At 40.4% G+C, this 21,150-nt stretch overlaps 1 protein-coding gene across 1 annotated transcript; it reads right to left on the bottom strand.

Moving 5' to 3' along the window:
• Window positions 1-514: 514 nt before the first annotated feature.
• On the bottom strand, window positions 515-14,912 carry RB195_000947 (uncharacterized protein; the record flags this gene model as incomplete). Its single annotated transcript, XM_064197513.1, has 16 exons — window positions 515-659; window positions 720-803; window positions 5,717-5,863; window positions 6,039-6,146; window positions 6,206-6,306; window positions 7,813-7,890; window positions 7,951-8,098; window positions 8,205-8,371; window positions 9,802-9,933; window positions 10,030-10,107; window positions 10,202-10,276; window positions 10,346-10,437; window positions 10,650-10,772; window positions 10,838-10,994; window positions 13,438-13,554; window positions 14,751-14,912. 16 exons carry the CDS (start codon window positions 14,910-14,912, stop codon window positions 515-517), a joined length of 1,914 nt encoding a protein of 637 aa, XP_064053394.1.
• Window positions 14,913-21,150: the final 6,238 nt, after the last annotated feature.

Below are 21,150 nucleotides of genomic sequence, written 5' to 3'. Positions count from 1 at the left end.
CCCTGTGATCTGTACTCTATCAACTGCACACTGCATTCTTGTTCCTTCTTTTTTTTGTTTCTCACATGAAACATATCCTTAAGTAATAATCAGCACAGACCTTCCGAGGCATAATTTCGTACATTGTATGCACAGGTTGAAGTAAATATTATGATATAAACAATTTATTGACTAAACAAACTCGTCCATACACCAAATAGAGTTATATATGTAGTGCTGAGACTAACACGTTATTAGTAATTTATATCACATTTCAGGTTGCAGATCGCGCAGCAACGCTAAAACCAACCGCAGAAGATTGCATGGCGAGAGACACACACAACAGAGTAGACATATGTAACAGACATACGCAAAAAAAGGCGGTAGAATACAAGCAAAAGAAGAGGGAAAAAGTGGCGAAACAACTTAAGGAAAAAAGAGAGGAAAGCGGATGAGACACATGCACTCTACCAAAGTACCGAACAAGGAAACACATTTCAACAACAGCGAAAATGTATTTATTACAATACAAACCCTAGTCAATCTTCACAGTGGAATAGATTTTTCGCACAAATTTTGCTGTGCCGACGTATCCAATTGTGCCAGTCATGAGACCAAGTGCTGCAGAGAAGATGCCCATGTAGCCGAAATAGAATACTGTTTGGAACAGACCGTACATCCTGGAAGAGAAAATAGAGAACTCTTGAGGATTTTCTAGAGACCGTTCAAAAATAGCTTACTTTGTTTTAAAGAAGAAATAATAGATCGAATAAAGGTACACGTAAAGCGCTGTGGAGGCACCTGCCATGAAGCTCGTCCATCTCCTTGAATGTTTTACTTTATACATACATTCGGTAAGGGAAAAGAAAGATAAAAACGAAGGACCTTTCAAAATTATTTTTAGTTACAGGTACATTGGCATTAATTCTAGGGAACCGTGAGTTTAAGAAGTGAAGAACCTTAAGGGACTTTACTTAAGAGAAATCTATAGGCTATTTCACTTAGTGAGGCCCCCGTGCCCCCGTCTTTAGAGGGAGCAAGTTATACCTGAAGTAGTACACTGCCTTCACAGGTTTACAGGCTTAGAGTTACTTAAGGTTTGGTTCCTCCTACCAACAAATGGAACAAGAATAATCCTAAAGAATACTCCGTACTAGTCTAGCTCAGCAGTATGCGACAACCCTGATTATTCGAGATTCAAAGAAGTCAATTTAGCTCCAAATGACATCGTTGCCTCTAGAAAGGAACTCAGCGCAAAATGTAACTTTTCGAGAGTCAAGGAGCATCGTGCGCGGCATTCTAATGCAATCTAAACGAATACGGACTTGTTGGTGAAGATCCTCTGTAACTAATCCAATAAAGTGAACAATAGTAAACATGTCTACAGTGTTCCTGGAGGTTGAATGAAAGGAAGATCTTCGGGGAAAACATTTCTTAGTATGCTCAGAACGAATTGTCGAAGTTTTCTAAAACTTATTTTGTGTTATCTGTGTTCATCGATTTCTCCTAGAACTGTTGCGTCGCGAAACCAATTTCGAACGCCTAGCCGTCTCCAAATTTTATTAAACATAGCCACCAAGGCTGCGAAACATTTAGTTTATGTGAACAGAAATTTATGCAGAATCACTAGCAACATATCGGATTCATTCATTAACCAGTAAATTATGATATTCATAGAGCAGCAGGAAATAACGCCTATTTCACTGTCAATGGGTAATCTGAATATTCTTCATATCTTTCGTGCGCTGATGTTTTACTTCCAACGAGAACTTTTTCTAGGGCGACACGAGCCACAACTAACTCAGCTAGCCTTGTCAGTTCAATTTCACTGAGGGGAGATCATCGCGAGCGCGCCCATAAGAAATTATCCAAGGCCGTATTGTTATTAGAGTGAGGGATGGAAATCGAAGTTCGTGGCAAGATTGCGAACAAGAGGTACCATAGGACTAGCGCTCTTAACTATACTCTGAAGTAAGCCTAATTTAAGCACTTTGCATCGCTAGGAATTTCAAATAATAATCTCGAGTAGTTATTTATTATTTTATTAATTTATCAACATCTCATTGCGTATATTTATATTATACTTAATTGGTGTTTAATTATTAGCTGACCTAATTTACTGATAATTTCGAATATTATTTTTGAACAAATAACTTATTTTGTATTCATTAACCACCAAGAACCCAAAACTAGCGCATTCAGTATGGTCTCGCTGGTTTCTAGAATACCCTTATAATACCACATAATTAAAGGCAGCATACCACGAATCTGAGGTGGTGCGGATTTCAGGTGGAGTATCAGTACAGAGGGTCGTAGATTATGAAGAGGTGGGTGATTCCGTCCTTTTCTTGCTAATCGGCGTAAAAAACGGCCTGGAAGATGCGGCGCGTGCACAAGGCTGGCGCGCTCCAATCGAACTCGTTGTGGAAAATGGCGCGCCGGACCGTTCGAAGCCGTATCTTCCGGGCCGTTTTTTTACGGCAATTAGGAAGAAATGGACGGAATCACCTTTCTCTCAATAATCTACGATCCCGTATACGAATACTCCATCGGAAATCCGCACCACTCCAGATTCGTGGGATGAAGCCTTTAAGGAAAACACTCGTAATACCAATTTTGCAGACCTCTTTGCTGATCTGCATATGCATAACTAAACAACAACTGAAAAGAGATAAATGATAAAAAATCTGGAAGAAAAAGGAAAAGTCTTCTAGGTAAACCATACTACTTTAAATGACCACTATGAGTTCCAAGGCGAGTTCACACCACTGCTTTGTTGTCAATATATAAATGAAAAGACAAATTCACGTGAAAGCATCACGTGAATACGTCTTGAACACTCTGCTCTCATTTACTGAATGCTGTGCTGTCACTTGATGAAAAGTACTGAAAGAAACTAAAATTTAAGTAGAAAAAGTCATATAGAAGCACATTTTTTTGCTCCAAAACGCAAATTTCTGCGAATTGCCCAGAAGTAGTATGTTTTAAAACTTTTGAAATTTCTAAAATATATCCTAACGAGTCTTGTTGGGGATTGTACATCAAAAACTTACTGTTCACCTTTCGAAACTGTTAGATTCGACGACCTATAAAAGGCGAGAAATACCGTGAACTCCACTGAAGACGAACCCCAATGCATTTGTCTCAAACGATCAGAATCTCATCTTTTTCTCGGATATTTTTACATCCAAACAACAGCTTAATTATAGAAAAAGATCATGTCGTAGGTATTACGAAAGTGTAACCTTTTAAAGTTAATCTCTTGCAAATCTTAGCCCCGATATCAAGGGAGTAGAAATAGAATACCGCAACTACCTCCTACCTCATCGTTGCAGAATTTTCAAGTATAGATTCCTTAACTTCTGAACAATATTACTCTCTTCTTAGTTCATTGATATTTCCTACGACTCTAACCAGATTTGTTCCTAGATAATTAATCAATCCGTGCATACATGCATAAAACACGATCGGTTCGCAGATGGGGCATATCGTGACCCCATCTACAATCAAGAAACATGCCATTATCAGAGCCTGGCCATCTCCGTAGATTATCATCGACAAAGCATCGAGTTTCTTTTTTTAAGAAAAAAGAGAAGTTCGAGCAGAAAAACAAGACAGGAAGATACCAGGGAAGAAATCGGACGTAGTACCAAACCCTAGGGCAAATGATTATAGACAACAATGATGAAATTGACGATTTTGGTATCTCTGTGGGCAAATAAAAAGTTCGGAGTGTAGATTGCGAATATGATCAGCGCCATGTTTAATTCCCCACAATCGTCCTGAACGGCACCTTAGTTCTTACGACGTACGTTAAAACGCGCCCCCTTGCATACGCTCCGCTCCTCTCAGCAGCCTATTTTTTCACTGGTTTTATTTGTTGAAAAGCCTGGTGAGAGGATTGTTGAAAACTGAGTGGCCAACACTCATAATCGTAATCTACACTCACAGCTCAACATTTCAATGAAGTTAAAAGCTGATTAATTTGGAATGAAGCAGAATCAATCAATCGATTCAATCTAACTTCTTCACAGTATCTATGTAGTACTGGCTAAAAGACACAATGATCAACGATCAAAGCGTGCAAAGAAGCTGCGCTCCATCTGATGCGCTGAAAGAATGCCTGTTATATAAAATGTCTACGACCATGTGTCCAACATCTGCAGAACACATTGCACTACATGAACCAACAGTTACAAGATAACAGTGACGCACACGTGGTTCACCTGGCTTCGCAATTGATTTTCTGAATCACTACTTAATATGTCCGTTCAAGCAATGAGAGTAGTAACTCTAATTGATAGTGTCGCATTCTAATTTTGTCATTTCTAAATTAAAGGCATAGAAAAAAACGGGCGCAAAAAAAGCCACGCATCAGCAAGAAAAACACTACGAAACCACAAATACAGAGGGTCATTTCACATAATGATGAGCTGATAGAAATTGTGGAATATAAACTACACTATAGCGAGGTCTTGCAAATTTACTAACGCAGAATGTAATATTTTATAACACAAAAATTTCCGACACAAGGGGGCATCTGGATCAACAAAAACGCCCGTTGGACTCAAACTTAAAGGCATCACCCCACGAATCTGAGGTGGTACGGATTTCAGGTGGAGTATTCGTATACGGGATCGTAGATTATGGAGAGTGGGTGATTCCGTCTATTTCTTCCTAACTGCCGTAAAAAACGGCCCGGAAGATGCGACATGTGCACGAAGCTGGCGCGCTCCAATCGAACTTCTTGTGGGAAATAGAGCGCCGGAAGCCGTATGTTCCGGGCCGTTTTTTACGGCAGTTAGGAAGAAATGGACGGAATCACTCCCTTCTCCTTAATCTACGATCCCGTATAAGAATAGTCCACCTGAAATCCGTACCACCTCAGATTCGTGGCTGATGCCCTTAAGGTTCTTTTACGTGAAAAAATGTTATGAAATTGTTGCATCAGCAAAGAACTAGCGGTTTATACCCTACTTTTTACATTAACAGCACTGGAACTCAACTAACCTTTATTTTCATCTGAAATGCAGTTGAAAAAAAAAACTTTACCAGTCATAGACAATAGCATTTAGATACCCTTATTCTTCACTTTCTAAGTTTTTTTGGTGGATTAACACAGCTTCTTCTGCTCATTCCCACTCCCACAATGTTTCAATTTTATGTTGGTGTTTTTTTGGGTAAAACCATCACCACTACCAGAGCCGAATTTTAAACGGATTTATAAGTACTGAAAAGATTCAGCGTCAAACACAGCTCAAAAATTTGCACGGGGCGATGTCACACATAATTTGGTAAGCTCTTCTTTTTGCTGAAATCCGCAATCGGAACTAACCACTCCGTTAAGAAACTATGTCGTCAGCATCAAACATTTTTCTTCCCGTGCAAGAAAATTCTTGCTTGCTATAAATTCGCAATGACTAAGAAAGGGCATAGTCGGATCAAAACTGCCTGAAGCTCGCCGCAGTTGCGTGCAAGCGAAACGTTGCGGTGTAGCTTAGCGGTTAGGAGCGAGGGGATCTTTGCTAGCACCACCACTCGTTCAATACTGCAGTTCGCAATGATCCCACTTCGATCTGAGCCGCTGGCTCCAGCGCGCCCGCTTACGCAACTGCACTGGGCTGCATGCTGTTTTTACCCGATTATATACGTATACCGCAAAATGAAAATCCCACCCTATCGAACGCAAAATCATCGATATTCTCAGACTCACAGTTATAAGCAAAGAATAACGTACCATCTGTAGTCCTCAGCATTTAACAGGAAGTAGCAGCAGACGATGGTCACACAAACAGTGACGATCGCAAGGATGATAGTGACAAGAAGCATGAACCCATACACGTAATAGATCTTATACGCCCAAAATGATGTGAAAATGAAGTACCTAGGAACAATTGAATAAACTGAAACCGACTAATGAGGTGAATAAATTGACTAGTTAGTTATAGTAGAGAAATTCTCAGGAATATTAAACAGTATAAAGGAAAATGCTTATTTCTACGAACCTACGAACGAATACTTTTTCTTCTAAGATGGTGGCAAGGAAGAAAAAAACCTACATTTCGATAAAAATGCTTCCAAAAGGTAGAACTCCTCCCATGAGGACAATCAACCAAGGTTGCACAAACCATTTTTTGTCGGGGATAGGACGTGGCACCGCGTTCACTCTAACAAGATTCCAATTTAAAAAGATAACAACTTTGAACAAAAATAGTGGAGCCCGTACCTGCATGGATAATCTCCTTGTCCAGACATATTGCGACCGAGTACAGTTCCAACGAGCGTAAGTGGTAGGATCACAAACAGGCAGATAGCTGTCACAGCAAGCTGAAAGAACATCAAACTGAGAATTATATAAAACGTTCGCACGCACAAGTGTATAAAATAGAAGAGAAATTTGACTGTTAATCCAGAGCTATGTAGATACTTCTAGCAAACCGCTTTTCTTTTCGAATTATTAGTTTGCCAAATTCTCTTAAAGGCATCATCCCACGAATCTGAGATGGTGCAGATTTCAGGTGGAATATTCGTATACGGGATGGGAGACTATGGAGAGGGGGGTGATTCCGTCCAATTCTTCCTAATTGCCGTAAAAAACGGCCCGGAAGATGCTGCGCCGCACAAGGTTGGCGCACTACAGTCGAACTCCCTGTGCAAAATAGTGCGCCAAAACGCCCGTAGCCGTATCTTCCGGGCCGTTTTTTTTACGGCAATTAGGAAGAAATGGACGGAATCACCCCCCTCTCCATAGTCTCCCATCCCGTATACGAATACTCCACCTGAAATCCGCACCACCTCAGACTCGTGGGGTGATGCCTTTAAAACAAGGAAAGATAGCATTGTTGATAAGTTTGTGTGCGAAATCAGAAATTAGCTTCGCTACTTATCAATTATGTGCCCAACTCACATAAAACATGAACTGACTCCTGAAATATGAACTTGCTCTTCAATTACACTGAAACCTGTGCAAATCGTGTTACTTCAGTATATTTTGTGCCTCACATCGAAAAAAAAAAGATCCAATGACTCACAAAAACATCAACAATGGGAAATCTAAAGGTTCCAAAGATAACTAAGCTAAAGATAGACTACAAAAAGATCGAGGGAATTTCTCAAGATAAAAAAGAAAAGGTTCAAATTGGACGCATAATCTAAAACTACTGAAAACATTGAAGTATATCCATGACTCCCTAGATGTGGCAGAGAATTCAGTTTTTCTCTTGGTCGAACAAAACAAAGAAGATCCATGAAGATGAGAGAATTTTCATAGAAAAGAAGAATCACAGTGAGAATTACGGAAATGGACGGTAATGATGGAGCACAGAATATTTCAGTATGACAACAACATTAAAAAAAAACTAGGAAGCTTTGTTAATGGTTTCATTAATGATTTATCGATTGCTTCAATAGTGGCATTTTAGTGACAACTGCTGTCACAGTGAGAGTTTTCGCGCAAATAATATAAGACATTCAAACACAGAACGTAATGAATTTACTGCCTGAGGTAACAAGATTTTCTGCTCACCCACAAATGACAGAAGAAAATGTGTCGGACAACGAGAAAAAGAATCTTGAAAACCGAGGATTGTTCCGACTATTCATGAAGATTCAATAAAATACAGGTTTGCATAAAAAGTTGAAACGAAATAATAAAAATGTTAGCTCTAATTAATATGTGCGGTAAAATAGAGTAAAAGTACTGGTGATAAATTCTCAACCTTTCACCTTCTATTAACCTTTTGCTATTAGTACTGCCCTAGTAACATGAAACGAGATCGATCAAAGACGAAAGAGAATGAAGAGATGAATACGAGTAAATGAACAATCACTCACCATTACCGTGAAGGGAATAGCGCGAGATGCATGGTAGTAAATGGCTATGAAATTAATTAGGAATGCAACTCCGCATACCTACAATGTGAAAAGGTATTTCAAAGAGAAACAACTTGGGGAGCATTAACGAAAACATACCAAACTAGGTAGCAGAAAAGCTCCGAGAGCCATTTGTCGGATCCAATGTCGTCCGCCAAATCTGGCGTACATTGATCCTCCAGCATACCCGTTAACAGGTGAACTTGCGGCATACACGAAGATTGCAGCAGAAAGGAGAGAACCGCGTCTAGAAAATAAGTGAGGAGAATACGACATCATTTTTTAATGGCAGTTACAAAAATTGAATATAAACTAACTGACTACACAAAAGAATTAATGAGGAATAAGCTTACTCGGTATAGAACTCGCCAACTATTGCAAGGACAATGGTGATGAATGCCACTGTAAACACGTGGTAGCCTGCGCCAATGCAACTCGAGAAAAGTAGCGGCATCGATGGTGCACGAAATACATCTCCGTGCACCTGTTTCCAACCGTATTCGTCACCCAGATCAGCATCCTTAGAAGGAAATAAATAGTTTTAGACAACATTCATGATCCTTTGCTTCGATTTCTTGATTCGCTTCAATGTTTTGACAACAAAAAAAACAGTAGAAACCCAATCTTCAAATTTTATTAGGCTATATTGCCTGAAATGCGCCAGCATTATATCTTCAAAAATGTCGTTCATTAAACGTATTTTCGCTGGATAGGGAATTAGAAATCCGAAAAAGCAATGCAAAAATGACATAATATAAAATGTTATGAAAATGTACAGGTACTTCTCTTCCACGCGTACGTGCCTGAACTGCAAATATCTATTTTATACAATACTATAATCACAGAATGCGCTCTTTTTTTTTGCTGAACAGAATGAAAACGGCGAGTTCTAAAAATTACGACACCAAAACAAGAGAACCAGTCTATTTCGCAAACCTTCTAGAACACAATATTTTAAAATCAAGTGGACAACATAAGCAAGTACGTGCTCAAAGTGTTAAGGAGAACATTTGAAAGCTGATGACATGAGGAAAAAATGAACAAGAACAACAGTCTTATATCAAAAACAAAACGGAAGCGAAAACAGCAAAAAGAGAAAAGTAGGTAGGAACACAAAGAAGGAAAACATTTTCGCATGGCCCTTGCGTGCACAAAGAAAATCCTTTTAAAGAACCCAATTTTATAGGTAGGATTCATTATTCTTATCCTACATTTGAGAACTAAATTACTTACTAATTCTAATATTGTAACAGTGGAAAAAAATGAAATTATCTTTTACTAAACCTCTCTAGCTGTTTATTCAGCAGATAGCAGGTAAAATTGGTTCATCAAGCTTATAACACCTGATCTAACATTATGAAATATTCCTCATGTTGTTAGTGGTAAGCGACTATCAAGTAAAGCTTTTATCCGTCTTTATTTACGTGGCATAAAATCTCAGGTTTTAGTCGGGCTCACACAAAACCCTGCTTTATATGCGAAAACAAGAGACAGATAAGGTAGAATATCTATTCCTCTAACTGTTTCCGTATCTGTTATCTTCGTCCTAAAGATATGTTTGTACACTGATCTATTTCAGAAACCTAATTGTGCATTCAAACTAGTCCCAAAATGTATGTGACACAAATAACGGTGGGGAGAATCACAACATAGTCACGTCCAGAATTCAAAACTCAATTCTGGTTTATTAAAAAAAATGCTATGACGTGTACTTTTCACTAAGACGCGCAATAAGGAAAGTGCATACGATAAAAATATACACAGGCGCTGTATAATCCAAAGACTGGGTAAATTTAATTCAACGTAACTTAATGATTTGAATCAAGTTAACATCATCATTTAATGAATTATTGAAGTCACTAAAATTTGCCTGTATCTGTCAGGAATCGAGAAAGGAAGGAGCAAAATAATCAATCGACTAATCTGCACACTGACAGGTAAACCACTAACCAGATCGTCAATGCTGTCTTCTTTTTGATACCTTGCGTAGTCCTTACGAAGAGTCCTTACAAGAATCATCCATACTAAACCAACAAGGAACACAACCATCATGAAGCTGTTGAAAATGGAAAACCAATGAATCTAAATCAAGAAGAAATCAGGGCAAAGAAGAGAAGTGCAAATTGTTAAAAAAAAAAGCGGTCGTGAAACAAATTAAGATGAAGAGGAGAAACACACTCTATGTTGGAAGAAACTTGGATCCAAATATTTGTCGAATCTATCAGCAAACTTAATAGAAGATTGCACCCATTTCACCTAAAACACAGAAGAAAACTTCAATACTTGCTTATATTGCTGCTTTATTTCAATTCCACCAGTTCCCGAAATCTAAGAAAATGTTCATGCTTACCTCATAACTGAACTCTAACTCGACTCCAGGATGAATTTCGACGTGGCCAGCGGAAGTCAAATTGACGTCCACAACCTCAAATAGCATCTATCAGCATACACGGAAACGAGAAAATGAAAAAAATAATTGATCAACACGATTCACCTGCTTGTCATCATATCCAATGTCTAGTTGCTTATGAGTATACAACTTATAAGCGGGGGGAGATCGAGAATCATCGACTTCACCAACCATTCCTTGAAAAGGTGAAATATAAGAATAAAACTGAGAATAATATACTACGGTTGAAAAACTACTGATCATGGCGCCACTGAAAAAAGTCCAAAAGAATAAAATCGGTGCTTTAACGTAACGTTTGTGGATTTGAAGTAAAAAAGCTACAACTACAAATACCACTTTGATTCAGGTGGTAGAAAACATCTAGGGCAGTTATAAAGAGGGGACTTACCCCAAATAGGCATGTCATCCAGATACATTTGATAGAAGTAACTGTTCTTAATGGCATATACGAAGGTTTGGTACTCATCCGCCGACAGCTTCTTCTTGCAATATACCGTCTTCTTCGTATTCGCTGGAGTAGAACAAGGTGGTAACATAAACCAAAATTATCCTTGTTGAGAAAAGAGAACAACAAACTTCTGAACTTGATATCCAGCCCAGAGAAGTCAAGTTCGATTCCAAGAAGAGACTCGCCCATTGTCTCATGATAATGACCAATGGATTCTTTTGGCCCTCGGCAGAATGGCAAAGAAAAATACGTGTAAGTCTCTTGTCGATTGCTGTACGGTCCTACCTGAAAAAACTACTGTTTGTACAAAGACTGCGCTTATACCGGCAGTATTTTTGATTTTTAACAAGAACTCTAATCGTCTTAAAAGTAACTAAAGTTCACAACATTTTGTGTCACTCCGCAATAACAGAACAACAACGGAAGGTGTTAACGAATGAAGCGATCGGTGCAATCAACAACAGGTACAGGTGAGGTAAACCACTTATTTATGTCATATTATTCTTGCACAACGCTTTCTGGTTATGAAGGCACAGTTAATTGGCAGTAAAATCTGAGTTAGATCATATAATTCATAAAGCTGCTTGAACAAAAAGTCAGAAAAAAAAAACTTAAATAAGATATCAAATTCCCAAAGCTAAGGACTCATTTGCTTGAGCGCTTTAAGATTTTTATTGCTTGTTCCTGCACTCTGTGACAGTCATATCGTCGCAAGTGAAGAAACAACTTTGTTTAATGTTTCCAAAGAATCCCGAACTCTACTAATGGAAGATAAAAGAAGGAAAGGCTTTGATTCCCAGAAGCGAAGAAGCCACTTAACGATATGCAGTCAAGTATAATGTAATAGTTTTAAAATCATGGAAAACGGTTTAAACGAGTAGAAATTTGCACACACGACAAGTCCATATGCTGAGTTAAATTAAACATCAAAAGATGTGCTAGAGTGAGTTACTTCTAAAAACTACAAATTCCATGAATAAAGCATCACTAGAGTTCAAGTGGTTGACATCATTTCTACGTCATGTTGGAAACTTCGTCTTATTGTGAACCTAACTAACACTCTAAATCGCGTGAAGAAGTAATCCATGAAACAAACAACAAAGATAAACTACCCTCTCAAGAACTTCTACAGAAAGATTATTTAAGCTTTCTAATGGAAACACGTTCGCTGTCAGTAAACTTATATCAGCCCTTTCAGCGTCACTAAAAGATGCGTTAGGAAGGAAAGAGAACAGCACTTTTTTGTCATAATTAAGGAAGCGGCTAAAATTACTGTGTTTTCTTTATCCACTTCCTACAACTCCGTAGTCAATAATATCTTACAAGCTTGGCTGTCACTTGTGGAGCACTAATTCTTAAGGCTCAAAAAGCGTAAAGGCATCAGCGCACGAATCTGAGGTGGTGCAGATTTCAGGTGGAGTATTCTTATAAGGGATGGTAGATTATGGAGAGGAGAGTGATTCCGTCCATTTCTTCCTAATTGCCGTAAAAAACGGCCCGGAAGATGCGGCGCTGCATAAGGCTGGCGCGCTCCAGTCGAACTCCCTGTAGAAAATAGTGCGCCAGAACGTCTGAAGCCGTATCTTCCAGGCCGTTTTTTTTACGGCAATTAGGAAGAAATGGACGGAATCACCCTCCTCTCCATAATCTACTCTCTCTTATAAGAAAACTCCAGCTGAAATCTGCACCACCTCAGATTCGTGCGCTGATGCCTTTAAGACAAAATGAAAGCATAGCACACGGTTTTCAATCGAACTGTGTTATGAAATTATATGCGCCACATTCTCTCGCTTTCTCCAAAAGCAAATACTTCCGAAACTGCAGAGAAATCTCTCCTGCTTACCTTATATAAATAAAGAATTTCTGTCCAGAGGTTTTACCGTTTCACTGCATTTTTGAGAGGACTATGCTGAGAAGATAAATTGGTGGATGAATAAAAACATTCATATCCTATTCCAGGAAAGAACAGAATAATCTCGTTCCAGGAAGAAAATAATGAAAACAATTCGAAACGATAGAAGAAAAGATTGTTGTTCCTTGTTCCGCAGTTTTCAAAAATCTTCGAAATTAGAAATAATCGCGACATGGATCTACTTGAATACACAAAAATAAACAAACAGTCAAAGTCATCCAACTAAATCAATGCATTAAATCGTTTTAACTGCGCATAGCACATCCTTCCACCACCATTAGATCCCCCTCCTTATTATTTGAGCAGATCAACTGCATCAGTGAATGAAGTTGGAGTCGAGAGATAAAGATGAAAACGGGTTGCTTTAAAGCAGATTGTACGGAAGACATTTAAATGAATGAGCAGTTTTCTGCGTTTTTCGCTACCATACTGCGATCGAGAGATGAGACTAAGACAAATGGAAGGTTCGACATCTAAAAAAGCAAAAAAAAAAAACTTGCCATGTGAGTAATCAGATAGGATTAATTTCAGATTATCAGGTAAAGAAATGTCAATGTCTAAAATCCAGAAGGAATTAACTGCAGCGGAAAAAAACTATAGGCGGAAATTATGAAGAAAGGGAATGCGATCGCTCGTTTAGAATGCGAATCCTTACAACAAAAACTGCACAAAAAGAATCCGCGAATGTTCTTTTTGCAATGCAGATGCTCACCTATTTTTAATGATCCAACTATCTGAAGAGTGCTTCCAGTTAATCACCTATGTAAACGACTCCATATAAACGAAACAAACAAGAAAATAAAACAACACACGAACCGTGTTCATCCATAGGACAACCTCCTCATCGATTTCATACATATGATCATGTTCATCAGCTTCGACGAGATAGGATAATAGAAGTAACAACCCTATCAAGAACCGAACCCGCATCTTCTAAAATAAAGTCAGAACTTCTGCTGTAATGTCAACAAGTATATGAAATAAAATGTCATTTGAATGAAACGCAATAGAACAGAGTGAATTTTGGAAGTGCATTATTTGCAGGAGTCGCGAACATGTTGAAAATCTGCCGCTTAAAGATTCCAAAAAAAAACGTATTCAACAAAGCAAGCGTACACTAAATCCAGAGGGAGACTCCCAAGTATTTTTGTAAAAACCAAATCCCTGGTGTTACACCTACTAAGAACAACATTCAAAAAAACATGTGCGCAAACGGAGGAGACGCCAACAGTAGAAATAGAACTCAGTCAAACGCTCGCATGCAAAAATACTACGTGGTGAACGGCGTGCACATTGTACGTGGCTAGTGTTCAAGAGAGCTCGGACGCGACACCGCTCGCGACTACGCTCGCGACAGACAGTGCTTTGTCCGTTGCCGATTTTTCCTGCAATTGGTAGTGTAACCCTTTGCTTCTAGGGTTGTAGTGACAATGACACATCTTCAGCAAATTTGGGTTCATCGTTAAAGGCATCATCCCATCTGAGGTGGTACAGATTTCAGGTGGAGTATTCGTATACGGTATCGTAGATTATGGAGAGGTGGGTGATTCCATTTCCTGCTAATTGACGTTTAAAAAAAACGGCCCGGAAGATGCGGCGCGTGCACAAGGGTGGCGCAATTCAATCCAATTTAACCCTTTGTGGAAAATAGCGCGCCGGAACGCTCGAAGCCCTATCTTCCGGGCCGTTTTTTTACTGCAATTAGGAAGAAATGGGCAGAATCACCCCCTCTCCTTAATCTACGATCACGTACACGAATACTCCACCTGAAATCCGTAGCACCTCAGATCCGTGGGGTGATGCCCTTAAATCGTTCACAGTCGAGATGCTCTGAGTCCATCGAGACCACAAAGACGAGAAATATTTCCACTTGGAGCTCCAGATGGTGATCCGACTGAAGAAGCACGACTGCCAGTCATTGGTACTATCATCCAATCGGCCTAATTCTTCATATACCGTAATGTAGATAAATACAGCCGCTGTACTCCTAGCGAAGAACAGCACTTACTGTGGGGTCAAAACAACCAAAAGACTGGTACAATTGTGTGAGCAGTTGCGCTGAATGTGTTCCATGTGAGACCCCTAGTCATCCCCCTCCCTTTCTGAATTGGAGCTGCTGTGCAACCCACCTCAAGCGCAACCGCTTTGCACCAGACTTCAGGTCGTCTTGACTCGACTTCATGATCGCCGTTTCTACTTTCGTTCTTCTCGATTGTGTGGAGAAATACTGTAGACGAGAAGCTCGCCAACGACGGTACGTACACCTTCGCTGAGATGAAAGCTGACGACATTCTATTAGGTTGGTGCAAAATTAATTTCGGTTTCGAGCTATGTGTAAATAAAATTTTTTTTCGTAAATGTGTAAATAACCCTAAATTATTTCGTATCAAGGCAAACAACACATACCGTTTTGTAAGTTTTTTCTGCTCTTTAAAATATATGTATATATATAATAATAATAATACATATATAGCCGTCGCTCTAATTTGTTCAGCCGGCCTCTTACAGGGCTCTAAAAAATCATGAACCGACGCGACTATCGAGTCATCATGCTTTACGAATTTAAATTGAGACACTCCGCGGCAGAAGCATCTCGTAACCTTAGAAGGGCTTTTGGGTCAGACTTAAAAATTTTTTAAAAATTTTTTTTTTTTTTTTTTTTCAGGAAAAAACAAAAACGGGGGCGGAGATCGTCGCTTGGTAATGAAGATCTAAAGAGAGCCGTAGAAGAAAGCCAGAGACTAACACACGGACGTTAACACAAGACCTGGGCGCACATCATACTACAGCAGTTAGACATCTGGCGGTAATTGGCAAGGCGAAGAAGATGTCAAAGTAGATCCCTCACGAGCTCACCGTAGAGCAGCGTCTGGCGTTCGTCTGGTTACGGCACGTGTTGTATCCTTTTGATTCAGTTAAAAAATTAGCCCTTTCTCAGTAGTATTATAACTGCAGAAGAAAAGTGGGTACTTTACGATACGTGGATTTGTGTGGGTGGATAAGGATGCCCCTCCAAACACTTTTCCTAAACGCGATCTTCACTCCAGAAAAGTCATGCCTACAGTTTTGTGGTACTGTAGGGATGTAATCCACTACAGCTTCGTGCAGCCAGGCCAGACAATTACAGCAGAGTCCTACTGCTGTGATCTAGAGCATATGTATGAAAAGTTGCAAAAAATGTGGCCAGCAGTGGTGAATAGAAGGGCCAATTCTGCTGCAAAAACAACGCAAGGCCACATGCCGCAAAAACCACCCGGCAAAAATCAACCCATCGGGATATAGAAGTTCTCCCTCACCCACCGTATTCCCTAGACCTTTCCCCAACAGACTATCACTTTTTTCGAGCTCTTGAATCATATTTGCATCAGCGACAGTCCACTAATTCAGACGATGTTGGAAGTGCTTTCCATAAAGCTGATCCCTGTAATTTCAGTTTTTATACTAAAGGCCTAAGTTTATTACCAATTCGTTGGAAAAGATGTGAGATTCTGAGATTCTGATGGTTTTCATTCCGTTTAATAAAGTTGTGTTTAAGCTGAGTTATAGCAATTTGAAGTATACGGTCCGTTTCCGAAGTTAATTACGCACCAACCTAATATCATTGATGTTCAGTCTTTTTAGGGACTGCGATTTCGCGTTGAGGACTCCAACTGAGCTTTTGTATTGTAATATATCTGTACACATTGTGGTTGTGCTGGGTTGTGTCCAATTTACCCCTTTCGTAAGGCTTTTTCCTTGTTTCGTGATGATGTTTTTCTCTAAGATTCCGTCGTTCTTGACAGTGACAACATTAGCGATGGTGCCGACATCTTCGATGAATACCGATTAAAAGGATAAAGTATAAACTTACTGGAATATTAGTCCACTTGAGATGCGCCAACGCGTTTTATTGCAATTTATAATCGTTGAGATTTTGGAGGCCGTCTTGGCCTATGCAATGGCTTGCGGGAAGAAGCCGATGACCAAGTCAGTGTTTTTGTCCTCCCAGATAGGTATGGTACCTATCTATCGGCCTCGGAGGAATACTGATTGTTGGCGAAGTAATCACGGCGAACACCGACGACGGGAGAGTAGTGGAAACCAAGCTCTCCGTTTTGCAGCATCGGCAAAGGATTCATTTAGATCTTCAGAAATGTCAGAACCTTTTTGAAGCTCATGATTAAGATAAGGAGGTAAACTAGTGCTCGACTCTCAAGATACTAGAACGGTACGTCCCTTACGTCCCTTCACACGTTGCGACCTCTCCTTCGGAGGACTGTGACCGTCGCCTTCAATCGACGTGGCGACAATCGATAGATCAATGGGATCGATGTTGACGGAGAAACATCTTGTTGGGAAACCATTAGAGGTAAACAAGAAAAGAAGGGCTCAAGTGGCCTCATCAACACCACCATCATTTCGATATAATCTCAATGACATACACAGGCGGCTACCAATGCCCGCCTCTTGCGTAGACGTAACGCATCAGGCTCACTGAGTACGTTCGGCAATCACTTTTGCACCTTCCTTGTATATTCAGGTTAAAATGACACGAAGCTCGGTGCAGTTGCGTAAGCGGCTGTGCTGGAAGCGGTGCACTGGAGCTATTGGGAGCGTTTGAGATCGAGGTGGGACCATCGCGAAGGTCCCTTCTTAATCTTAACCGCTACGCTCCACCGCAGCGCTTTGAGCACAGCTGCTTACGCAACTACACCAAGTTTCGTGCCGTCTTGAGCCGACTATACCTGCAGCAATTTAAAATACAAATTTAAAGGCATTACCCGAGATTCGTGGGATGATGCCTTTAAAGCGAGAGTTGAAATACATAAGGATTTTGTTTTTTCCGTGAACCTTAAGACTTTAAATACACTACTGGGGAGAAGAATTTCTCAAAGGTTGCACAGAGTTTCTTTCTCCCAGATGTAAATACTGTTAACAATACCAATAATAATAATATAATACTAATAATGATAATGTGTTAATAGTAGATGTTGTGAAGATATCGTTCTATACGGAAGACGCATCTAATTCACTGCGTCTGCACAGATTGCTCAGCGGTCACGATTTTTCCTTAATTTACAAGTACAAAGGGAGGAACTATTAAGCGAAAACACGTTTGCTATGATAGTGTGGCGAATCTGGGATTTGTTCGTAACCTTAGGTATTATTTGTATTGGCATACCACTGAACGAGAGTAGCTGAGCAACCGTCTAAGCAGCTCTACATCGAAATTCCCCATTACCGTTGATGAGACTGCCCAAGTCTTCGATTGCTTCGATTCGTACATCATTGTATGACGAGTATCGGATAGGTAGACTCGCTGGCCACCAGCACTTCGCTAAGGAGTTGAATGCTTGATTGCATACTAGCCGGATAACAGAACTCATCCACGAGTTCAATCGGTTGTCCGTCCACCCTGACTTCTGTTCATCATTGCGGAGTCCAAAACAATGGGCTGCAGCTGGCACCAATACAGAGTTGGCGACATTCTGCAATATCGCGCTGCTTTAGACGAATATTACTTTGAGTTCGGCGTATTTGAGAAGAGTAGGGGAGATTTAAATAGTAATAACACCTCACCAACAATACGTTGCTCAACCGTGAATTCGTCGGGTGCAAAAACAGGAAAGGTCTCGCCAAAGCCTTTTTTCTTACTCCAGACTCCATTCAAGTACATCCGATCAGTTTTCGAACGGCAGCGGTTGTTCTTTGCTTCATACCGTCAATTAATCGAATAGACTTTCTTGAAATCCCATCGCCGCGACACTCATTGAGAAGTGGTCACAGATTGGAAAAGTGAATTCGAAATGCGAGAAGCCAATTGTAGTAGTAGAGCCAAGGCGACGTGAAGCGCAGTGAAGTTGCGTAAGCTGCCGTATGCGTAAACGAAATGATGCTATAGAGGATAGGGTACAGGATCGAGGATGGACCCTAGCTATCACCACTCAGACCGTCTACGCAAATGCACCGATCTTAATGTCATTTTGAGCCGACTATAGGCTTCGATTCTTGCCATCACACTTTGGTCATTCTCTTATCAAGTCCGACTCCCCTGTTTAGTAACCCTGTTCAAAACTTCTTATATTATGTAGTTGTGATTAGGCTTCATGACGGATAACTTCTTGTGGAGGGAAGTTATGGGGAGAGTTTTCCCACGAGATAGATGTCCTTTCGTGAATCCATGTTGAGTGGATTGATTGACTCGTCACATGATTCCTAAACGGAGAAGGGGATTCTTGCATCTTCACGCTACTTTCATCGTCTCCACTATTCACAGATAATAAAAAGATGAATTTCAGCTCTCAAAACTAGAGTGATGTTATCTTCTCATATTTGGTGCTGCCTTGTGCCTTTATTCAATTGGAAATTCTCTCTTAAATCATTGTGCTTATTCATTGTTAGAGTAGAAACGATCCTTGATAACTTCTCTCTCTCTCTCAGAAACGGCTTGGTCATAGTTATCAAGGATTATCAAAGCTTCGTTTTATGGCTTGCTCCTTCCTAAATATAGCTTCTTTCACACAAAAAGTTTGATTTATCGCTTCCAACCAATTAATCCGCCGCTAAACTTCAAGCTTGAACGCAACTCTTATCTAAAAAAGAACAATAATCGATACGATCCCCTTCTCACCAACGTAATTACTAAGTAACACTTCAAAGTTTTTTTTTTGCATAACCGACATTCGACTCTGAAATCTCTTCACCAAATGCAGCGGACAATGGCATCCGTTTTGCACTCCATGAGTGCGTCGAAGAATACCAATTCATCCAGAAATCCCTCGGAATTTAGTTTCATTTTGATTGGACATGTTTCACGACTTACATTTATGGTATGTAAAATGCAAAAGCACTGAAAATGTCACAACTTTCCTTCATGCAAGTCGTTCATAGATAATTCTACTTAAACAGAAGCCAGGCAAAATGTCTCTTAGAGAACACAGAGAGTAAAAGCAGTAAGATCCACAAATCAGAATCCATTGGCTATTTTCTCTCTCATTGTGCGCAAATGGTTAACTGTTAGCTAACAAAATCACAGCCTTTAGGTGTGCTGTGCAAAATGTACGTACGCTATTGTACCCAAGAAGATGGAGTACTGAAAATTGCCGATACGGCCAGCTCAGTTTAAAAGACATGAGTCCATCAAATAATTAGCTTGACCTCACCGTGAATTATGCATAGCCACGCTATTAATCTGTTGTCATATTCACACTGAAAGGAGCATATGTACTTCTGAAGTATCTGTGGACCATTTCATTTGTAATTTTACATACAGAGTAACTCTATGTCGGGACATTAAAATCTTTATGCGGAGTTTTGTTGTGTTTTGGCACTAATTTATACTAGAGTCAAACGACATGACGCTCGGCGCAGTTGCGTAAGCGGTTCCGCTCGAAGCGGTGCGGTGGAGCTTCGCGGCCAGGATCCGAGCAGGACCTTCGCCAGCACCACTCGTCGCTACAGTTCGCGACGGTCCTACCTCGATCCCAACCGCTACGTTCCACGCGCCGCTTCGAGCGGAACCGCCTACGCAACTGCGCCGTGTTCCATGTCGTTTTAACCCGCCTATGCGACTCATTGCAAAGCCCAGGCGGGGGAAAGGGAGGTGTATGGAATGTGTACTGCAATTCTGACCATAGAAAACCTAATGAGCACAGATCTACTCTCAGTATTGTATGAGCCGTCTTCTAGTATCTCGCCTGAAGAGACGTGCAAAGTAACCGCAGTAACGGCTGGAGAAAAACCCGATGGACAGGTTTGGACGCAACTACTGTTGAAACTCTACCATTATAGATCCAAGTCGATAGGAATTCTCAGACGGAACGTTTTACGAGAATGCCCACAGCATCTGCTTAGGTGTAATGATGTCTATTATCATTTTCTGTTAGGAGTGGAGCAAGAAAAACCGCGGATTGCGAATAATTCATTGTGGGATGCCAGGCTCTCGCCAAACTGACCGTTCATGATGGTGTTCCACCCATAAATATCGGCCAATTTTTGGATTGCGAAACAAGACGCCCGGGACGTCTTCACGGACAAACGTAGAAATCGAGAAATGGCGCATCCCCGGTACTCAGCCGCCCGTCCTTAGAACCGTAATTGAATCGTATCGATCCACGGCTTTGACTAAAGACCGCAACGAATGTGAAACGCGACAATAGCCTCATGCATCCACCACCCCATGACCCATGATGGGATTGACCCTCGTCGATGGTTTGACCCCACGAATTCGGAAAGACTATGCGGTGCACGGAGCGTTCCAGACAGCACAAGAAGGTCGCGGCCGCATTCGCCGGATCTGCGCGCTGGCATGGCTGGAATAGTGCCAGTTTTTGAACATTTCCTTCTCATGTCATTTTTCGACTGCTTATACTTCGTTTTTCTTCTTTTATAGCTCAGAGATGGGCACTCTGGGAGTTTTAGTTTCCTGATGAAATCCCTGCATTTCTTCTGATGTTCTTTTTCTTAGATTTTGTTTCATGCTTCTCGTATTCCAAAATTCCGAAATAAAATTTCTCCCATATCTCCACTCAAGTTCTCGCTTGCACTTCT

Source organism: Necator americanus, chromosome IV (genome assembly GCF_031761385.1).
Source record: "Necator americanus strain Aroian chromosome IV, whole genome shotgun sequence".
Lineage (NCBI taxonomy): Eukaryota > Metazoa > Nematoda > Chromadorea > Rhabditida > Ancylostomatidae > Necator > Necator americanus.
Note: the sequence above shows the minus strand (reverse complement) of the source record. Positions and strands in the feature narration are given on the sequence as shown.